We start from the raw sequence: 21387 nt of genomic DNA, 5'->3' as shown, positions 1-21387 counted from the left end.
AGAGCAGTGTGGGGTTTTAAAAGCAGAACACAAGTTTATTTACAATCAAGTTCTTATGGGCAGCTGAATAAATAAAAACTTTGCCCCATGTACTCTAATTCCCCTCTGCAGAAAGTGTCTGAGCGAAAGGCTGGGTTAGAGGGAGCCTGTCAGACCAGCTCCCAAACCCAGCCCCTCCAAAGAACACACTTCCACAGTAAAACACTATCGGGAAAGAAGAAAATAAAGTGCAAATAAAAAGGCAATAAAACGCTGGTGGCTTGTCTTGAGGCCCAGATGATGTGGAAAGGTTTGGCTGGATAAAGATATGCCAGGTAGCTCACACTCAGACACATCACGGTTTAGGGTGCCAGAACAAGGACAGAGCTCAGACACCGCTCCGTACCACAGAGGGCTCCAGCGCAAATGGGAATATTGCACGTGTGCTCAGGAACGGGGCAAATGGCCTGGAATTGCCAGCACCAAAACAATGGATTTGGGATCTGATGCCACTGCTCCCCCATGTACTGACAGCCGCCAGGACAGGACGGATCAACAGAAAAAGGAACCAAACATCTGTATTCCAGGACTGAAGTCACAGGATTACTACATTCCTCATCACTGCAGCACAACTTCTAGAACAACCTCACCAAGCTTAGCTCTCTCCTCACACCCACTAATCAAACGGCCTGTGGTATAAAAAGATTAAAAAACCTCCTACTTTGTGATGCCCAAGCTGTTGAAGGGCATTTCAACACAAGGGTGCAGAAGTCCTGAAGAACAAACAAACCGTTGCCTCAAGAACCGATGCACAGAGTTCACAGGACAGTGCTGGAGAGCCTGTGCCAGGATCAGAACAGATCTAAACTGAGTTCATGACTCAAAGGCAGAGCTGTCAGAGCCATGGGAGACCCTCTTTAAAAGCTGTTCCAACACTTCAAACCGCCTAGGACGTGTTTCAGGATCTTCTCACCCCATGCCTGAACTAGGCCACCAGAACAGAACACAGGAGACAGAACATGCTTTAAGTCAGCATACACAATGACTTCTTTCCAAAGTTTCCACCTCAGAAGTGCTGTAGATACATTTGTGTGACAGGATATTTGGCACAGCTGTCTGGTGAGGAATCCCGCTAGTATCTTCAGCTCCACGTGGTGCATAGATACTGCAAGTAAAGGCATGACTAAGTAGCATTCTCCATCTACAACAGCTAATCCCGTTCTGAGTCCAAGTGCCACAGTGCAGTTTTGGCCATGAGAAGTCTCTGACTCAGGCTCCTTTCTCCATTGCTTTAGAACTTCCCTCTGGAAAGGAAAGCCCATGTGCTTGTCCATATCCTGCCTCTGGATGGATCTGGGCTCGGGTGTCCATGCTGTGCAGGCACGGAGCAGCACCAGCACACTCGGCCTCTGACCCTCCGTCAGTCAGAACTCAGCCCACAGCACAGCCTTGTTTCCTTTGTCCACACTGACCACGTGGGCACCCGATGGTGACCACGTGACTGCATTGATAGAAGAACTGAAAGGGAAGGCAAGAGTCAGTTTAAAAAAAGCTGAATTCCACAACAGCTCTTGGCACTGGAATGAAATATTGTAATACTCTTATTACCAATTTAAAAAAACCCCAGTTTCTCACATCTCAAGAGATTTGGGCTTTTCGTAAGTCTAAGGGAGGTACAATTTCTTCAAAACATATTAAATGCACTTTACTAGAATCATATCTCAGTTTAACAAGATAACAACAAATCTAATCTAATTCAATCTAGAGAATACTGCCATAAATCCACAAAGACTTTGCATATTAATTATTCTCACATGCCAATAAAAGTTGTAAAGCTGTACAACTCCAACTTTTTGATAGCTCAGCAAGATCCACAACCCAGATCCCCACCCTAGGCTACATGTCCCACTTCTCTCACCTGTGATGCTTTGCAAGCGTCCTCTCCAATTTCCCAGTAAGCACATTCCAAATGTAGAGGGCCCCATCAGCTGAGCCAGCAGCCACATAGTTACCATCAGGGCTGTCACATCAGACCAGGTGCAGAAGGCAAGGAACAATTTGCAAGTCAGCAATTTTCAGCACATATCATCATTCCACCCACAACTTCCTAAGCAAGCAACTTGGCATTAAATAGACTTTTAGGAGTTATGTGTTATCACCTGCTAATACTAAGAGCTGAAAGCACTTTGAAATCAGAGCATTTCCAAGACATTGAATCAATATTTACAGATACACTCTACCTTGACCAAGAGGTAACCTGGGACAAATTATAAACTCTGCCCCGTTTTTCTACCTGTAACTGGGGACCACTTCAGTCAAGCATCAGGAATCACTCAGTTTAGCTGGGAAAAGGTTTATCAGGTATCTTGTTCATGTCTGGCCTTACCTGAACACAACTCTTGTCCAGTCAGAGCCACATTTGAATCCCTGGGCACTGGAAAGTTAGAATCAGATAACTGTTAACTCATTTATGAGAAGAGATACTTACTAAAGACAATGTTAAGTATTTCTGTATGGTTTTGAATAAACTCCAGCATCCCTTTATCCCAATTCATGTTTCTCATACATCCTTCTCTCAATGGCCCCTGAAGAAATTCTTTCCTTTAGAACACAGACTTCTAAGCCAAGGTGCCTTCTTTAAAGAGAAACATGACAAGATCCATTAGAGCAGATCTTTGCTGTATCTAGACATTCTAGAGAACTTTGCCATGTAGAAAAGTGAGGAGACTGCTTTCTTCACAGAAGTCTTGGAAACCACTCCAGCACTAAGGGTAACCCACAATACAAGGTGCTGAAATTCACAGTGCTCCTGTGAGGAATACACTCACCTGAAGGTCTGTTTGACAGCACTGACCCGCAGATCAATGATCTTGAGCAGATCATCACGGGAACAGGTCAGAAGCTCTGTTCGCTCCGGGTTCAGGTCCAGAGCTGTGATTCTTCCAAACAGCTCCAGTTCTTTTACTATGCTTTCAGTCCTAAAGACAGAAAGAGGAAAGAAAAAAAAAAAAAAAAAAGAAAGCTGTGAACTAGGGTCCAGAAGCCAAACCAGTGCATCAAAACTTTGACTTGTCCCAATGTGGAAGAGAAGAAAAAGGATTAGTGGTTCATTCTTACATTTTGTTTCTTTCCCAAGCTAGATCCCACCTTGTGGATAGCATTTCCAGCAAACAGTTAAGACACTACTTTCCTCACATCCCCACCCTAGAACAGCAAGTACTGAACAATGAAAAATACTTACCAGCAAGTATGCTGTCTTTCCAGAAAAGAAATGGCATCCCAAAAAACCAAGAAAAAAAAAAAAAACCAACAAAGAAACAAACCACCCAAAAAGCCCACAAACCTAGAATAACAAACAGCCTAAAAGGAGGAACAAAAATCTCTTTAATGGCTTTTTGCTGCTTTTGTAACAGTTTCCCCAGCTACTAAGTTCAGGAAGAAGAGTTCCCTACTTCAGATTAACCTGACAGCAAACCCATAACCACTTATACACCATAAGCTCTGCTGCAATAGTTTTACCTGATGTCCCAGAAACGAATTTTCTTATCAAAATGTCCACTCATTACACACTGCTCAGTACACACGATGTCATTGCAGCTAGATCCTGCAAACACTGTTTTTATACCTAAAAAGGAAAAACCAATGGTGACATGCTTAAATTCACATTGTCCAAACTGATGAAAACTGAGAAAGAAAATAATCCCTAAACCCTCCCCCTGCCATACAGTGGCAACACAGAGCAGTGCTCAAGGAGTGGCACAGGACAAACAGTCTTAAAATAATCCTGATTAAGTCTTCAACCTCTCTGCCCTTTCTCAATCTCCTTTGCTGGGACTTGAAAAGTTCCCATGACAGCTGCTTTATTTCCACTTCATATTTAGCCAGCTGTAATTTGCTACTATTAAACAACATGAATCTGTCTCCTTGACCTATGTTTGGAATTCAGGTATCAAGGTAACTTTGACTCTCAAATGCTCTCTCAGTGCAAGCAGGTTTAAGAGCCCCAAGTAGGAGAAAAACCGAGGAAAGAAGGTGATGCTCCCAAAGAAAAACCTGGATCCTAGCAATTCCTTCATTTGAGATGCTGAAATTTTTGGTATGTTTCCAAAAGACACTTCCATCCACCTCAGAGTTAAAAACCTGGCCTGGCTCCAAGTTTTTAGTGGAAGACTAAAATACCCATTCCCAGACCGGTAAACAAAGACCACTCCCAAAACCAGCTGCTCTCAGTGTAATAGCATTAACAGTGCTTCCTGCACACACAGGATTTCTTATTCCAGGTAACAGGCAGAAAGAATTCACTTACTTAAAGAATAACAGAAAATGGGATGAGTGCTAGCTTTTTCTATTTTTATACTGGCAAAAAGATTCAATAATTGATCTGACACCAGACTGTCAGGAGCATTCAGCAGAAGCACAGAACATGGACGAAAGGCAGAAGCAGGGCTTCCTTACAAACTTTGCTGCGGAGGTCCCAGAGCTTGAGGGTCCGGTCATGACTTCCCGAAACAATACGTGCATTGTCCAGCAAGAACTTGGCTGACAGAACTTTACCACTGTGACCTGTAAGGGTGTGCTGGGGACACAAGATTGACATGAAACTGAGTATTTCCCCTTTCTCAAATTGTAATTTGCAAGTCTCCTGCTTTGCTTGGCAGAAAAAACATCTATTACAGGTAAATAGAGATCACCATTGAGTAGGAGTGTTAATTATCAGAGTACAGACTGGAGCTGGGAAACACAGGTCACCTTTTGCTGCAGTTTCTCCAGTTACTCAGGAACCTGCCAGCTCCTTCCTCAACACTCTGTACACCTACATTTCATGGACAGATGGCAGCTCCAACACAGCTTGCAGGACAAACCAAGGGGTTAAAGCATGCTGAAAATGGAAATTGTGCCTTTCTGCTTTCATATGGAGCTTCCCTCAAGGACACAACAGGGTATGGAGTCTCAATTGTTATTACATCTTAAAGCCTGAAAGCTGAGACAACCAGGGATTTCAGCAGCTTCTTTAAGTGCAGAGGAAGGCTCTCTGGGGCTGAGAACATGAACCACATTCACTTAGAATTGCTCAACATTTACATACTAAATCACAAAATAGACAATGAATTACTAAAGTAAGAGTTATGAAAAACAAGACAGAAATCTCTGTAGACAGTTAAGATTTTTTTAAAAAATACTCAACAGAATATCAAATTACACAAAGCAATCTGGGCTTGAGGCAACACAAAATAAAAGCCCTTAAGAATGGAAAGAAATTGGAGCTAAGTTTGGGAAAAAACCCAAAACCTGATACACAAAACATCATTCCAAAAAGACCACCTTGCCTTGAGAAAGGAACACAAACTCCAGCAAAGAGGATCTATCTTCCACTCTGCATCTCTCTTCTGCCCTTGCTGCACAGACATCACATACAGGTATTGCATTTAGGCAGGGAGTTTTGGCAAAGTTTACAGTGATTTCAGCTTTACTACCTCCTGTTTATGTGCAAGCCATGCAGAGTCCACAGTGCTCACACTTGAAACAGAGGGGACTATTTCATCTTGGAAACAATGAATACACTCCAAAGAATTACAGGAAGATTATGGGAATGTCTGCAGGTGTAACTAACCTTTTGCAGTGAGTAATCTATGTCTGCTAAACTTGTATTCGCTATAATCCACATCCAATAGTAGGTTTTGCAGCCAAGGAGAAGATGCAAAAGAACTGATACTCTTCACTTTCCTGAGACTTGACATGCCCACACTGAGAACAACCCAATGAATTAAGTGCATCTGTTGGTTATAACCAACACTGAAATGTCAGAAGATCTGAACATCAAAGTAGTACCTTACTAAAATAAGAAGTTGAGGAAAAGTGTACATAGGAAATGGCAATTTAAAAAGGCTCTTGGAAAGCTGTGAAACCTTTCTTTTGGTCTCTCAAAGGATTATTTTCAAATCAGAGCCAACTGTTAGAGAAGAATAGGAGTACAAAGTACTTGGGAGGAAAGGAGGAACCTTTCAAAAGACATTGAGGATGATGTCCAACATGTTGAGGCTTGCTGCCTTGGACAGCCAGGCAGAGGACTCCTTTTCAAGAATGCTGCTCCTGACTTAAAACAAAAGTCCCTCTTTGTCTTCTGCAAAGCCCTTTTCAGCAGCCTGTCCTTTGAGAGATGCTGAATCATTGAGGTGGCTCTCCATAAATCATAAGAAGCATTTAAAGTTCCCCAGAGGGGTACAAAAAAGTGTACACACACTTTATGTGGCAAGGTTTTTCTAGTGGGGGGTTGTGTTGGGAAAATACACAGTAACTGGAGCTTCCTGCAAGGCTGTGTGGAGATCACACTGTATTTTAGGTCTTGCTGTGAAGACCTTCAAGAGATAAAGAACCTCTCAACAAAAGGAACTATTAAAAGTGTCTGTAAATGCCCAACTTCCAAAACTGCCATGTCCCCATTAGACAAAACTGAGAATACAAGACAGAAAAAACTCCTTTGCCTAGCAAGACTTACCCGTAATCGATTGTCATCAACTGTCCAGATTCTGCTGGCAAAGTCATTTGAAGCAGCTAAGAGGTAAGAACCCTGTAAACACAAGATTCCTTTCAAATTCCTTCTGCTAGTCGATATGCAAACCAAATTAAAATATTTCCAATAAACCATTAAAACCATATTAGTGCTATTTTGTCAAAGGAAAAAAGGAATAAAACCAAAACCACAGTAGCAAATGCCAGTATGGAAAGCTAATGTAACCCTCACCAAAGGGCTGTGGCACCTGCTTCTCCCCAAAATGGAAGGGTTTGTACATGGCTACATTAAATTATAAAAAGAATGATGTACACCAATTATAACAATAACCAGACCAGAAAAAGGACATTCATCTTTCCCTTCTGCTGCAGTGAGAAAATGCATTCTAGTTTACCCTCATCTGTTGTGGAGTTGTTTTCCTCTTTTTTGGGTTTTCTTTTTTTTTCTTTTTCAGAGGAAAAAAGCCCTGCATCATCTACCTCCACTGCTTAGAAAGGTCTCAGAGTGGAATTAGCCTGATTCTTGCCATTTTTGTTAAAATTCTAGCATTTTAAGTTAAGACCTTAAAAATTAAATCTGCCTGAGGAGAGAGAAATCAACTTGTTCGTGGTTTTAAGGTTAGGGCTTTCACAAGTCACCTATGATGGAGAATGGCCACCACAAAATTTATGCTTGCACTCCTGTCCATCACAAAATACTTTCCTGAATCCTTGTAATCCTTTGGTATCTCATCCAGGCAATTCTCACAGCAAGTGTGTTCAAGCAACTTGCCAAACCTCAGGACTAGTTTCTCCTGCAGATTAACAGCACATCTCTAATGAGCTGGTCAGTGTCCAGAAGAAGGATCCTCTTGGGTGTGTATCATAATTTAGCACAGAAAATCACCAAATGGCAGAAATCATATCAGCTTTGTGCTGGGGAAGAGGTCTCAGCAGAAAAGTCAGATCACATGTCCAGTTAGACCAATCCAAGACCCCAAACTCCTTCAAGCAGGACTGTTGGATGCTGATCTCAGTCATGTCTCCAGTGCTCCAGGTGAACATGACCTGAGCACATCTCACACTGTCAGCAAACACTCTGCCAGCCACACCATTGCTGTGCCATGGCTGGGGAGAAACTGCTGGGAGAAGAGGGCATGGAACTGCAAGTCTTGGGATAATCAGACCTTTTACTATTCATCACAGACCTCAGTAAAGCACTTATAGAAAAAAAAAACTTCACAGAAATAAAGCCTCAGTGTATTTGCTTCCTCTGTGCTGTTATGCCAGCTTCAGTGGAATGCTAATTTTTTACTTTAAACAAAAATCCTTAACAGCCAATGTCTGAGCTGCATATCCTCATCTGAATTGTAAGGCAAGGATCAGAATTACAGACTGCATCTTTTCAAATACAGGTCTTTTGTACAATTTCAGCTATTTTCATGTTTTAACTCATTTCTTAGGTAACTACAATTAGAAGTGAACAATAGTAGAACCAATAGTAGAGAACAACATAATTCCATTAATTTTTATTCCCAACTACAAACACTGGATATTGCACAGATACTCACAGCACTATCAAACTCTATGCTTGTAATCCCAGCGTTACTGCCAGAGAGGGAACCTTTGGGCTCACACCTATCTGCACAGAGAAAGATGAACAAAAACTTGAGCAATGGATTAGAGCAGAAGTTGACACAAAGTGACCCAAAATATAAACTTTTTTTAGCATCCCACCAGGCCCCAAAGCAAAAATGTTTACCTCCCAAGACTTCCCAAAGCTTAACCCTCCGGTCCATGCCTCCTGTTGCTAGTAACCGGGAGCCAGGGCTGAACTGCACCGCATTCACCTCCCCATCATGTGCATCCTGAGGAGGGCAAGGAACAGAACAGCCACCCAAAAGGGAATTAGCACACACCCATAACCCACAGATCAGAAAGCTACAGAACTTGAAGGTTACACAGAATCACAGCTGTGCATCTTTCAGAGGAAATAAAGCCACAGACTGAAATTCTGCTGTGGCTGATGGTGCACAGACAGCAAAAGGGCTGATCCATATCTAAAGAAAAAACAAAGGCACATCAAAAAAAACAGTAGCAAGGACTCAGCAGCAATAACATACTACCAAAAGCCTTAGAATGCTTCCTAAGCTTAGGCTCTTAAGTCACACCAGAAAAAAAAAATAAGGAGAGGACAGGACAAAAAACGGTAACAATTGATGTGCTGTAGAAGGAAAGTAACTTTTCTTTCTTTGATCTAGAGACAGCCATGGAACATGATCCAATAAGTTCAAGCAACCATGGAACAATCAAGTCAGGCTTGAGTTAAGCAGGTCTGCGAGGAAACAGCACAGCAGATGCACTGCATTCACTGGGTGTGTTGGTGAGTCTGCAGTACAAGTGTGACAGCACCTGCTTGTAGAGGACTTGGGCTGAAGCTGTGCCTCCTCCCTGCAGATACAGCGATCCCCCAGCACCCCTGCTTCTCACAGCTTAAGGCTCTGAATTCTTGAACTTTTAAAACCTATGCTAATTTTAATAATAATTCATTTTTTATTCCTCTGTTCATTTCACAGCTTTATACTACTTACCTACACAGTATTACCACCACAATTGTAATTATTTGTAAAGTATTTTCAGGACCTGCTCTTTCAAAACCAGCTTTTCTGGAAACCTGTATTTTTATGGAACTTGTTGCTTGAATGTGGTCTGCCAGCTCATATTTAAGGCTAATCACACTCAAATCTGATCTTTCTGCAAATGCAGAGGAGCCATTCACAACAACACTGGTGAAAGGCCTTGCCTAGAAGCTATGCCTGAAGTGACTGCCTTTTCCACCTCCTACTCGCCACTCCAAAGGTGAGCCCAGTCTGCTCCCTGCATTTGCCAAACCTCTGCCACAGAGCCCTAGCATTGATTCCTAGAATGCTCTGCTAGACCTAGACATGTCTTGACCCTCCACCTGGGCTCAAAACACTGGAGCTAAAGCCTAACACCTCCTCACCTGATGTCCCCCATTCAAGCCAGCTCCAGCTGCCATTTCAGTCATGATCCTGCTCTCACTTGAGGTGACATTGCCACTCCCTCCATCCACAACTTCCACTACAGAATATGGTAACAGGGCAGGCAAGAATACACATGCTTCCCTGCTGCAGTGAGCCACACTGATACTCTGGATGAAGAAAATCAGTCACTTAATATCTATGAAAAATCCACATCCAGCTCTGGAGTGCCGAAGAAAGCTCCAGAGGCATATATAAACAAGCAGCTGCATTACAAGACACCTTCCTTTCAGTCACAAGACAATGCCCTGCACAGAAACTTAGGTGTGGCTTTGTGAGGCCAAAGAACACATAAAGGAGGTCTCAGCTTGAAAACCTTTGATCATGCACAGCCAGTGAGAACACCCCATCACCATGAGCTCCTCTTCACCAGGTTTGTTGGATTACATTTGGTGCCACAACTCCTTTTACTGTGGAGAACTGGAACTGAATTAATCCTAAACTGTCAGCAATCTCTTCCTCCATCACTGCTCTACTATGGCATGATAGAATAGGGACTGCTGGGAGCCAAAGGATAATGGGGTGGAATTTCCCTGTGCCCTCAGAAAACTTCTTTGTCATCATCGACCTCAGTAAGACAGACATTGAGCACACTGGCTCTGAGAAACATGTGGGGTAAGAATTAAATGGAATAGAATGAATTCTACCAAACCAAGAATTCCTTCCTGTTTGGTAGTGCTAACAGAAAGAGTCTCAGGATATCAGTTCCCACCTAGGGGATTCCCTTCCTCTAAAACCAGAACAAAGAACGGCAGAGCAGAGAATTCCTTCTGTACTCACAAAGACACAAATGGCAGTAGTGGGCACTCTCACTTCTTTACTGGCACCTGGATGGGGCTCTGCATTGTCCTGGGGTGCAGGGAATGAGGACAGAGAACGCCTCCTAAGATGAAACAAAGCAAAAACATTTTAAAATGAGAAATGAACACTGTTTCTCTTGAATTCATCCTGATGTCTACCTGTCAATTAACTACTCTGTACAGAAAGTAAAAAATGGGGGAAGGTGCTTTTAACATCTTTTTTTTCATCCCATCTTTCAAAAATTACATTTGTCATGTAACACCATATTCACTTGTGGCTTTAGATATTTCACAGTTCACCACAAGTTATCTGAACTGATTACTGACCTCATTTTGGAGCAGTGTTTTAATGTTTTCAATAGAGAACATGGGACTGGCTGCAGCTCCATTGTTTTGTCTAGGAAGACTCAACACCATTTCAGCACTACATCCCAGGCAGCAAAATGCTGTGTTCCAAAGTTTGGGCTGCTCCATTTAAGCAAAGACTTCCACCTACTGCAGAGCTTAGCTTAGAAGGCCTGGCTCCACTCTGGATACAAAGCACAGAACCCAACGACTTATTTTAATAAACCCTACTAAAGGAGCAAAGTGCAGTGGAAAGTAAGAGCAAACCCCATGTATTCTCTCCACAAAGAGGAGCTCATTGCCTCTCTCACTGTTGATAGTTTCTAACCAGAGTTATCAACTGCAGAATCTAATCAGCACAATGCAGCTGGGTTCCAGTTACTTCAATGGAATACAATCACATGCTGGACTAAGAGTGGATAATGTTTTCACCTGGCAGTATCAGAAGACTGATGTCCCAAAAGGGGAGACTCAGACAGACTGGAGGGAAAGGTCAGAGGTCAGCACACGGCAAGATGGAAGAAACAGGAAGTTGAGGAGAACAAAAAAGAAAAAAAAAAGAAAGGCAGAAGCTAGAAGGAAGGCTGGAAATACTTGTTTGCATTCCCTGCATCACCAAGATTTTGGTGTACATTGAAACCAAAAAACAAAACAAGGAGGTGAAAGTGTTCTAACCTACCCAAAGATATTACTGATAGAGTCCAGAAGGCCTCCAGCTGGCTGGGAGAGTCGCTTACTGAAGGAGGGGAGGACAGGTTTAAACCTTGTGAATAGCTTCTCCACATAAAGATCAATACAAACACATTTCATAGCAACATGTCTCAGGAAAGACTCCCTCCCCTCAGACCCAGCCCAGAGACAGAACACCAAGGCAGGCATCAGTGCAAAAGTCATCACTAACTACAACTCAGAACACATTTTGTGGGTGAAGTTTCTTCAGTGGCCCTCAACCTCACCCTGTGAATTGCTGGGTTTAGATAGAACAATCTGCCAAGTCTGAAATTTCAATCAAATTAATCCATGATCTCATGTAACTACCTCTTACTTTCCACTCACTGCTATTTTAGAGAAAGAACAAGATGCATTTAATCTAGGTGAAGATTATTTTTAGCATTTCAGATAAACCCAGCTATTTGCAAATAGCTATTGTGATATCAATATTCACATTGATATCTTGTAGAGTAACGGAGGCATGAAACAACAGGCATTGTAATAGCCACATTATTAACTATATAGTTTTTAAATATTTGTTTGAAAGATTAAACAAAGATTTTTCAGGCACTAGGGTAATTTATTTAAAACAGCAAAGGAAAACCAGCACATCTAAAGCATGGCACAGAGAGTACAGCACATGAGTTTCCTACTGCTCTGGTAGAAGCACTAAACTGTGTTCCATCTAAAGGCAACTAGAAACCTAAGTTACATTCCCAACACTGTTCCAGTTCTACTGTGCCCCTTGTTCTCCCTCAGTGACATGCTACAGGAATCTCCTGGTCACAAACCTGGATGTCCGGCTGACAGCTCGCACCGGAGAGGTTTCCTCAGCTGTGTCAGAGGTTTCATCTGCAAGCACTTCGATGTCATCATCCCTGCTGAAGTGAGAGAAAACATCTCCTTTTCAATCAGCCACTGACAGCAGCAACTGACAGGATGGCACTGTTCCAGGGCCTGTCAGTTCCACGCCCAGCACACCCCAGGTTTCTGGAGCTGTAGCAACACACAGGTAGATCCAGATAACACACACTGATGCAACTGTCAGAGATGTAATTCAACACACATTGTCTGAAAACAGATATAGACAGCAACTAAATTTCAGGTTTTTTCCTTCCAGCTGCCAATTCCACTTCACTGACAGCAGGGCTGGATTTCCACATCCCCTTGTTTCTGTTTTCAGACCTCCTTTTCAGATTCTCTTTAATATAGGCATCCTATTCAGCCTGTAGCACTAACTACACACAGCATTGTAACAACCCACCACACCTGAGCAAGGCTTCACTACAGAGTGAATGGTATTTGCTGGCGCAGTTACAGAACAACAAAAACAAAACATGAGTTACTGCAACACCAAGTATAGGTGATATCAGCACCTTTTTTGCTGTTTCAAAACGAGCAAGTGTTAAAGAAAGCACAAGAGGTTAATTGAATTTTCCTGCTTCACCTACACCAAGGACACCCTGATACTGCTGTAATTCAGGTATGGCACCATTAAGAGTGAGAGCTGGTTTTGCTCACTCCGTTTAAGTGCTGGTAGTCAGCAGAATACAAGTGTGAGATTCCAACCCATGTACAATAAATTAATTCAGCTAAATTACTCAGCTAGTGCTGAAGATTTCTCCCATTAGTCACCATGGGCTCTGACAGCCTAGTATTTTTCCCTTCATGATGATTTTTCCTCCACTGCTGATTTTGCAGGACAAACTATTTTTAAACTTTACTTTACTAACACTTTACTAATACCATTTGACTGAAGAGAAGTTTAAATTCATCATTTAAATAACCAAATTGTGCCATCAGATAACACTCAGCTACAAAAGCATTTAAAAGGATGAAAACAACTAATCTCTCATTTCAGAATATAGCTGCACTTTCAATTCTAAGATTTTGGAGGAAAGTATACATGAAAAGACCACAGAAAATATATTTGCTGATTGAATGTATCAAGCTGGTGTTTCAAGGAAATACTATCAAGTTCTGCTAATAATCATTTTTAAAAATCTAAAGTTTCTGCTATTAAAACTATGTGTAGCAAAAGAATTTTTCAGGTTAACAGTGTATTTTTAAGTAAATATAAACACCAGGGCACAGCCCCTGAAATGGTGCAGTTTTTCCCTTCACTAAGCAGCCCATTTACACAACACGAACTCTCCAAGTATAAAATCATCCAAAAGAAATCAAAGCCATCTCTGAAGCAGAGTTTGAGTAGTACACAGAAGCAATTATGCTATCGGGTGTCTCATACTCCCTTTCCACATGCCCCTCCTTCCTCTCCCAGCCTTTTGCACAGCCTCCCTTCCAGAGGGATGCACTGCTCCTGTCATTTGCAAGGGCTTGCAGCACAGCACTTAATGTGAGTCTGTGATGTGAACATAAAGAGAAAAGATCTCCAGAAAAAGCCTGCAGGCTGCTCTGGCACCACTCTGCAGGGCCCAGGCACAGAGCATCAGATGCAGCAGTTCTAGACTGGGCAAACACAAAGACCCTGATCAGCCCAGCTCAGAGCACCCACAGCTCCCACTGCCCCCTGATCCCACACCAGAGAGCCAGTCACAGCAGGGCAAGAACAAGGGACTAGAGGGATTCTCTTCATCTTGCCAGGTAAAGTACTCCACTGTTTTTTCCTTAGATAATAAATCCCTGCCAGTATGGAAGCCATGTATTTTCACCCAGGTTAATTCACTCAGTACCTGTTCCTACAGGAAATTCTTGAGCATGTTTATAGTCTAACATTTTAAAATCCAGGTATCTCCAGAGTAATTGTTTCATTATTTCACTGTTTCATGTTTCATGAAAAGCTATCTTAAAGACCAAAGGCACATATCTCAGTATTAAAACATTTTTGTAACAACATCTATTGACCATATGAACCATTCCTGGGACTTAAAGTCCAAGCATCTGTTTTCAGTCCTAAAAGAGCTCCTTCTTCTGTAAGTTCAGGTAGGGAGAGTTACTGCACATTTCTGACTTTACACAAGAAGTGCAAACACTCCTCTACATCACCCAATTTAGGGGTAACAAAGGTACCATTTATCATGCTTCTGCATAAACCTGAGGCACAAACTGACGAAAGAGACTTTAAATCAAGACTGCTTACGGTTCAACAGGCAAGGGTTCTTTGGCAGCTTCTGCCAGCTCCTTCTGCAGCCTGGCCTGGCGTCTCCTAAGAAAGAGAACCCAAGGTTATTAAAAAAGAAAAACAACATTTCCTTAATCCCATTCCAAAGGCTACCCTTCACAGTTTTGATGGGCCTCATAAGATTAAAAAAAAAAAAAAAAAAAATCACTCCCCTGCTCTAATTTTATCCTGCTTTTCAAGATACTCTGAGCAGGAGAAACACTTTTCTTACTGTGAGTAGCAAAAGACAAGATCACTCAAGTGAGGCAATGAGGCAAAGTGAACCTATAGCCCTTTATGATCCATATGAATACACATTATCTTGGAGGGTAAGAACTTGCCAAAATAATGATTATGTTAGTGAAGCTAATACAAAACTGCCAGCTACTGTGAGACTTCTAATATAGGTCAGTCTTCAGGTATCATTAGCTGGCAAGTAAGCTGAAACAATTCAGAAGAAAAATTATTTTGCAAGGAAAAAAAGCTTTTTTTTTTTAAAAATTACTTTTGCAGTAAGTTTTACATAGCTCAATCTCATAGCAGATGCTCATTCTAGAGGAACGCAAAAAACACTGGAGTTAGTCAAGTCAAAAAAGGATAAAACTAGGAGCAGGATAAGATGCAATATGCAAGAGAAGTCCAAATCTAATACCAGCAAAACCCCACAGTTTCTATCCATTTTATGATCTTCAGCACACAGTTAAATGTTGCTGAAGAAACAAAAGAACATGTTTTATTCATTTAAAAGACAGGAATATTTTCACCAAGTGTCAGTCTGTGTTGGCTGGAAAAAGAGTAAGCTCTGGACTCTCACTGTGTTGTGCAAGAATAGAGATCTCAGAGGTCAAAACTAAATCTGGTTTTATCCTATGCACTCATAACTGAAAAACATACCAGTTTTATCAAACAAAGGTCATGGATCTCACCTTGAATCCTTTTCATTTTCTGCATTCAAACGATTGGCTTCTTGTGCTTTCTCTGCCATCCAACGTGAGACCAGCTCCTGGTTGTCCTCAGTAGTTTTCCTTAGTTTCTCCTCCAAGGCATTGAAGGTGATCTGGAGAGCATCATACTCATCTTTCAGGGTCTGATTAGCTCGCTCAAGATCTTGCAGTTTGCTACGCAATTCCTGGCACTCTGTTTCCAGTTCAGAAATCTTTTGCAAATACTCTGCAATCCTGGAATGGCAACAAAACATACAAAACCATGAGGACCTCCTTTGGGACCTGCGCCATCTTCCTTGTGCTGTTTGCACAACACCTCATAAAGGCATTTTTAGCCCTGGGCTAAGACTTCTAGAGAATACTGTAACTCCAGTAAAGAACTCCATCAGAAGTCTGGTCACCGACAAAACAGTTCTTACTCACTTGGCTTCATTCATCTGCATCTCTTTGTCCTTCTGCTGCATTTGGTTGTTCAAATCAATTACAGACTGGGCCAGCTGGAGAGAGGAGAAAATTTCATTACAAACTGCAGGGATGTCAGTGGATAACATACTGAGCTGCCTTCAGTGCAAGCACAGACTAATCTAGCATTAAAAGCATGGATCACACATTTCAGGTCTTTTTTACCCCAGCTTTCTATGCAGATCTGCTACACAGGTCATTAAATCAGAGAATCTGCTTTCAAAAATAAATTGTCAAGAAGCTGCTGTCCTTCTGCTGTCTCATTCTCTTCTCTCAAAAACTTTCATTAATAGTCAGATCAAACAGAATGTATATTAGGAAGAAATTTTAGTAGTGGAAAAATCAATACAGAATTTAAAAATTGTCAAGTAAGTAAACAAATGAGTACTGACAACCAAGAAACAAATCATCCTGTTAGGGCCAGGACAGCCATTTCAGGAGACACACAGCTCTCACTGTGAACACAGGTGCCACCAAGAGTTTTCTCACAGAGGAAGTTGCTGGTGGAGTGACTGCAGAGCACAGAGAGGCAGAGGCAATGCTGCCAAGCTGCAGCTGCCAGCTCATACCTTACCCAGCAGCACGGCCTCAGTTGCCCAGGAAGAAGGAAGACTGATTTCTGGGAAGAGTGCCTGCCTTTGGAAGTGGTTTTAGGACACCAGATTGGAAGCAAAGAAACTATTCTGAGTGCCCTAACCACTTGGTGCACACCTCCTAGAGAAAACAGTCTCCTCTTTGGAAAGCTCAGAATTGCTGACACTGGAGCTTCTCCACATCTCCAGTGGGGTGTGATCAAGGGAGCATTTTCCAGGCCATTCACACCTTCTCCCTATGAAAGTGTGCAGTCCCATTGAGCTTTCAGACTCATTCAGTCCACTGCTGTGCTTTTAAAAACCAACTTCTGCTGTTGAAATTCCCTATCTCCTGGTCAAAAAAACCCCCAAAACACTAATCCAAGAGGCCTGGCTTTTCCTCTCCTCCAGGCCCAAGTGTGAATGTTACAGAACTCCTGGGCTCTGAATCAGCCCTCCCTTTCCAGCCTAGCACCGTGGCTCTTTCAGCCTTGGCTGGTGCTGCACAGGGAGACCAGTGAAACCTCACACAGCCCTCTATGCCCCACTCACTCTAAGTCTTTTCAAGTTACTAGTGTCATATACAGCTCTGTGGCCCAGATCAGTTCCTTCCTCCTCTAATACAACTAAGAACCTATTAATGAAGCAGAGAATTGAGCATTTAATAATCATGCTATGCTGACAATAGACGCTCTCATCTCCTGGTGACAGTATTACAGACCAGCCTGTGTCTGGTTGGTTTTAATCATCAGAAATTGGGGAAGCTTAAAAAGACTCTAGATGAAAGGAGGAAAAAATGATGATTAATGAGCCTGGTGAAATCATGGTCAGGCTCCCAAAAGGCCACATATGGACCACAGAGAACATAAGACTTTCCAACCTCTCCACGTTTCTTGTGCAGCTCAGTCAGCTCCTCTTGGTGCTTTATCTTCAGCTGGGCCAGTTCCTGCAGCTGAGCATCGTTCCATGTGCTATCGTGTCCTGGGCTGCAATTGGACAGAGAAGAACAAGAGATGTCCAAAACTAGAATCCAGTTCTTTCTGTGCCTTTGCCAGGGTCCAGACACTGCCTCCCTTGGAAGCTCTGTCCACCAGGGACACAGATTCATAATAAAGCAAATCACACAGTACTGGAAAGTTACATCTCCTGAGCACTAGATTCACTTTTTGTAGATTTCTAAACCAGTATTCAAACTCCAAGGGAAGATAATGAGCTTTGTTTAAATTTGCATGAAGACGACTGAGTCTTAGAAGTACAGTCTCTAAATTCTGGAAAACATTACAAATATTTTACCACCCTGATTTGTTCTAGAGGGAGGTGGTAGACCTTGAAGATGCAAGATGTCTGGAGAGGGTACAGAACCAAAAGCCAGGAAACCAAGGGAGTATTCCCAGGCCCTTGGGTTTACAGTCTCAGGTGTGACAAGTCACTCCTCCATTGGCCTGACTATATTCTTTTTGTGCATAAGTTTTCAAGTGGTTACTAACTGTGTTTTTCAACACTATTACTGTGAGATAATCTTGAATTTTTACATATAAGAACATTTATATCACCCTCTGCCCCAAACAACTATGGAATGTAACATTTATCACTTGTGTCTCTGAAAACACAGAGGCAGGAACAGAGAAAACCAAGTTTTTTTTAAAGTATATACACACACAGACTCTGAGCACATTATCAGCTGTATTTTGAATTACAGCTTCTTAAAAAAATCATAATTTTAATTAAAACTTCATTATATCAGACAAACAGAACAAGGTAATTGCATCCCTTTCTGCAGTAATTTTGTGTTGTAACAGTTCAGGAAGAAACAGATAATCCCTCCAAATGTCTCACAGTGATATCAGTAACCTAATGCTCTTCTAAAGAAACAACCAACCCCTCACTGAACTAATGCTGCACTAACTGCATTTCCAAAAAAAATGTGTGCAAACAGACAAGAAGCCAAGTCCTGTGGTAATATCCAACACATCCTATAGCTCCAGCCACACATACCCCTACAGCCCAGAACTAGATACTGCTCCTTGGCCCTGAGGGAAGTAAATACACCTTTCTTCAGCTATCTAGGATTAGAAAAGTAATTTTGTTTCAAAAACCTGTCAGATACTGAGCAAAATACCAGAGTTCAGCTGACTACTTTCAGATGCTGCTTCTGTGTCTTTCTTCTCATCCACATTTGGTCCAGCCTCATCTCTTAAGACATGGCATTCAGCCAGAACACAATTCCCATAAACTGAAATGGTTCAAGACAGCTGCAGCCATCAGAAAGCTTTTGGGAACTTGCACATGGGTGTTAACTCCAGCCTGATGGAGCTTTGCCTGCAATTCCTATAAACCCAGGAGGAAACTTCTTCTATCTCTGCTATACTGATTTGTTTTGTATCCAATTGGACATGCTCATAGAGTTCCCTGCTGTAGAGGGGTTCTGGTTTCAGGACAAGAGCAAAAGGAACCTCAACGGAGGAAGCAATTCTTATAGAAGTAGGAATTCTGAGCTCCTTGGCCCTGCTTTCTCTTCAGGTACACTGAGGGCAGAGCTGGCCAGCCCTCACCTGGAACAGACAGGCTGTCCAAGGGACACTTCTGGCACACAGGTTTGCTGTGCAAACACCAGCAGAACCAGCAGCACAACCCCTGCCTTCAGCACAAGTGCTACTCCAGGTTAGGGAGGAAGCTTCCCAGGAAATCCTGTTAAAAAGCAGGCACAAAACACCTTCCTTTTGGCTTCTGGTGTTTACTTAGGACTGACACTTTGCAATCATAGTTTATTTCTGTTCTCCCCTTTCATGTGATGACACAGATTGAAAGAAACGAGGTCATTAAACCATCCTATACTCAATAGGAGGAGAAGAATACACTGTAAGTGTTACAAGGCAAACAGACCAGGAGCAGCAGCTCATTGTGGTCCACCTGTTCCATGAGTTTGTGATAAATCAGCTTCCTTCCCAAACCTGGCCAGATTTTTTCTGTGCCACATACTCCAAACCTATTGTAACTTCACCACAGGCTTAGACACAGCTGTAAATTATATTCAGTCCAACAGAACTTTAGTTTGTTGTGTGCCAAGTCATTGTAGGGATCTGGGAGCTGTTTGTGTGAGGCATCAAACAGTGGTTTAGGTTACAATGTGTACAACAAACAGCTGCTGACAAAAAAGTGTTACATACCTGATCTCATGTCTGCTCTGTATGTCATATTTTTCTGCTTGAAGTTTATCAGCCAGCACTGCATGAAGGTCTGACTTCTCCAGCAGCTTGTTATCTGCAGGAGCAAAAAGTGCACTTAAGACAACCAGAAAGCAAATCCAGAGTCCCATCTTCTCCTGCCTAGATCACCAGCTGTGATCTAGTCCCTTTAATTACTGTGACACAGCCAAATGCTACATGAGCCTCCACCACATCACTGTGTTCTCTCTCCTCTTTGATCTTAACAGGTTAAGGCACCATCCACCTACAACCCCAGGAACTCCTCATTAATCCAGGTGCTGTGTGGGACTGGTCTTATGAAAGCTTAATAGAGAAAGAGAGCAATTTCTCAGGTGCATTGCTATCTGCTAAAATAGAGAGAGTTCAAAGTTCACACTCTTTACAGATCCTCAAAGGACTGTAACCAGGAGAACAGGCCTGGCAGAGAGGCCAAACCCAGCTCTGCCGTTTGTGTTCTCCCACAGTGTGTGGGACCCCCGTCATCCTGACACAGCTGAGGCAGGAGAGGGGCGGGCAGGAAAGCCCTGAACAGAGAGTGCTGGCCCCTGGATAGCTCCAAATTTTACAAAAGACCATGAGCAGGGTCAATAGCAGCATTGTTCTCGGTTCCACAAGCAACTGGGCGGGAATTGTGCAGACAATTCAGACATTCAATCAGTGTCCAGAGCACAAAGCGCTCCAGCCTCTCAGACAACTGAAACAACTACATATTTTCCTCGATAAAGCAGAAGTTCCAGCTTTCCTGTTATTACAGACATGTCCCAAACAATCCCGTGAAAACGGCTCGGCCGAGGCTCCTGGGACCCTGTCCCACCACGGCTTTTCCACTTTTGAAGAAGAGGAGAAATCCCAGAATGATTTGGGCTGGAAAGAAGCACAGCGGGTCCCCAGGTCCCAGCTCCCTGCTCAAGCAGGGTCATCCCCATAGCACAGGGCACTGGGCAGAATCCAGTTCTGGAAAACCTCCAGAGAGGAAGACTCCACACCCTCCCCACTGAGCAGAGTCTCCCTGCACATACTGATGGGCATCCGTGAGGGAGAAGAGAAGCGCTACTTCGGCCGCGCCCCCGCCGGGCCCCGCTTACACTGGGCGATGATCTCCTCGAAAGCCTGGCGCTGCAGCCGGTCCCGCCGCCGCAGCTCCTCCGCGATGTGCCGCTTCCAGGGGGGGAACCCGGCGGCGCGCAGCCCCGACGCCATCTCCGCGGCAGGCCGGGGCGGAGCGGGCTGGGGCGGGCAGATCGGGCGGCGCGGGGGGTCAGAGAGGCGGCGGGAGCGCGGGGAGGCGGCGGGAGCCCCCTCAGAGCCAGAGCCAGGCCCGGGCCCGCGGCCGCGCCCCCACACCCGCCATGGCGCCGCGCTACGTCAGGGGCCCTCGCGTCTGAGCGGCGCGCCGCGACCGCGACATAGGCTGCCCCGCCACTGCCTGACGCTGTCCGCCCGCCTCCGGCGCCGCCGAGCCCAGCACCGGTGTCTCCAGGCCGGATGGCGCTGCCCGAGATCGCGCTGCGAACGCGGAGGCGGGGTCGGCCTCAGGAGGGAGAACAGGCACTTTCTGAGGCGAGGAGGCCCCGCGCCGCGCCATTTTGTGCCCTCCGTGCAGGTGCCATCTTGAGAGTGGCCCTGCGGCCACGTTGAGTATGGACATGCCGCCATCTTAAGAGTGGCCAACTCGCCATGTTGACGCCCCCGCAGC

General features: G+C 43.6%; 1 protein-coding gene and 2 non-coding genes across 9 annotated transcripts; all 3 read right to left on the bottom strand.

Moving 5' to 3' along the window:
- Positions 1 to 9: 9 nt before the first annotated feature.
- Positions 10 to 21231, bottom strand: ATG16L1 (autophagy related 16 like 1). Of its 7 annotated transcripts, none has more exons than XM_071437448.1 (19): positions 20777 to 21231; positions 19653 to 19746; positions 17366 to 17471; positions 15875 to 15948; positions 15434 to 15685; positions 14487 to 14552; positions 12178 to 12264; positions 11355 to 11411; positions 11108 to 11155; positions 10311 to 10413; positions 8231 to 8336; positions 8040 to 8110; positions 6476 to 6547; positions 4435 to 4555; positions 3499 to 3604; positions 2808 to 2957; positions 2366 to 2413; positions 1898 to 1999; positions 10 to 1497 (listed from the first exon to the last, which is right to left on the bottom strand). In XM_071437448.1, the coding sequence occupies exons 1-19, from the start codon at positions 20889 to 20891 to the stop codon at positions 1404 to 1406; spliced, it is 1872 nt and encodes a 623-aa protein (XP_071293549.1). In that variant the 5' UTR covers positions 20892 to 21231; the 3' UTR covers positions 10 to 1403. The 7 variants fall into 7 exon arrangements, with proteins under 7 accessions (XP_071293549.1, XP_071293548.1, XP_071293552.1 ...); XM_071437447.1 differs by having other exon boundaries at positions 12178 to 12267; positions 20777 to 21229; XM_071437451.1 differs by having other exon boundaries at positions 12178 to 12267; positions 20711 to 20847.
- Positions 7415 to 7677, bottom strand: LOC139595260 (small Cajal body-specific RNA 6). Its single transcript, XR_011680981.1, has one exon. It is a non-coding gene; the product is annotated as a small Cajal body-specific RNA 6 (non-coding RNA).
- On the bottom strand, positions 9830 to 10099 carry LOC139595261 (small Cajal body-specific RNA 6). Its single transcript, XR_011680982.1, has one exon. It is a non-coding gene; the product is annotated as a small Cajal body-specific RNA 6 (non-coding RNA).
- Positions 21232 to 21387: the final 156 nt, after the last annotated feature.

This window comes from Agelaius tricolor, unplaced genomic scaffold (assembly GCF_023055355.1).
Source record: "Agelaius tricolor isolate 1412-34295 unplaced genomic scaffold, bAgeTri1.0.p SCAF_12, whole genome shotgun sequence".
Taxonomy (NCBI): Eukaryota; Metazoa; Chordata; class Aves; order Passeriformes; family Icteridae; genus Agelaius; species Agelaius tricolor.
This window is presented reverse-complemented; position numbering and strand designations above follow the sequence as displayed.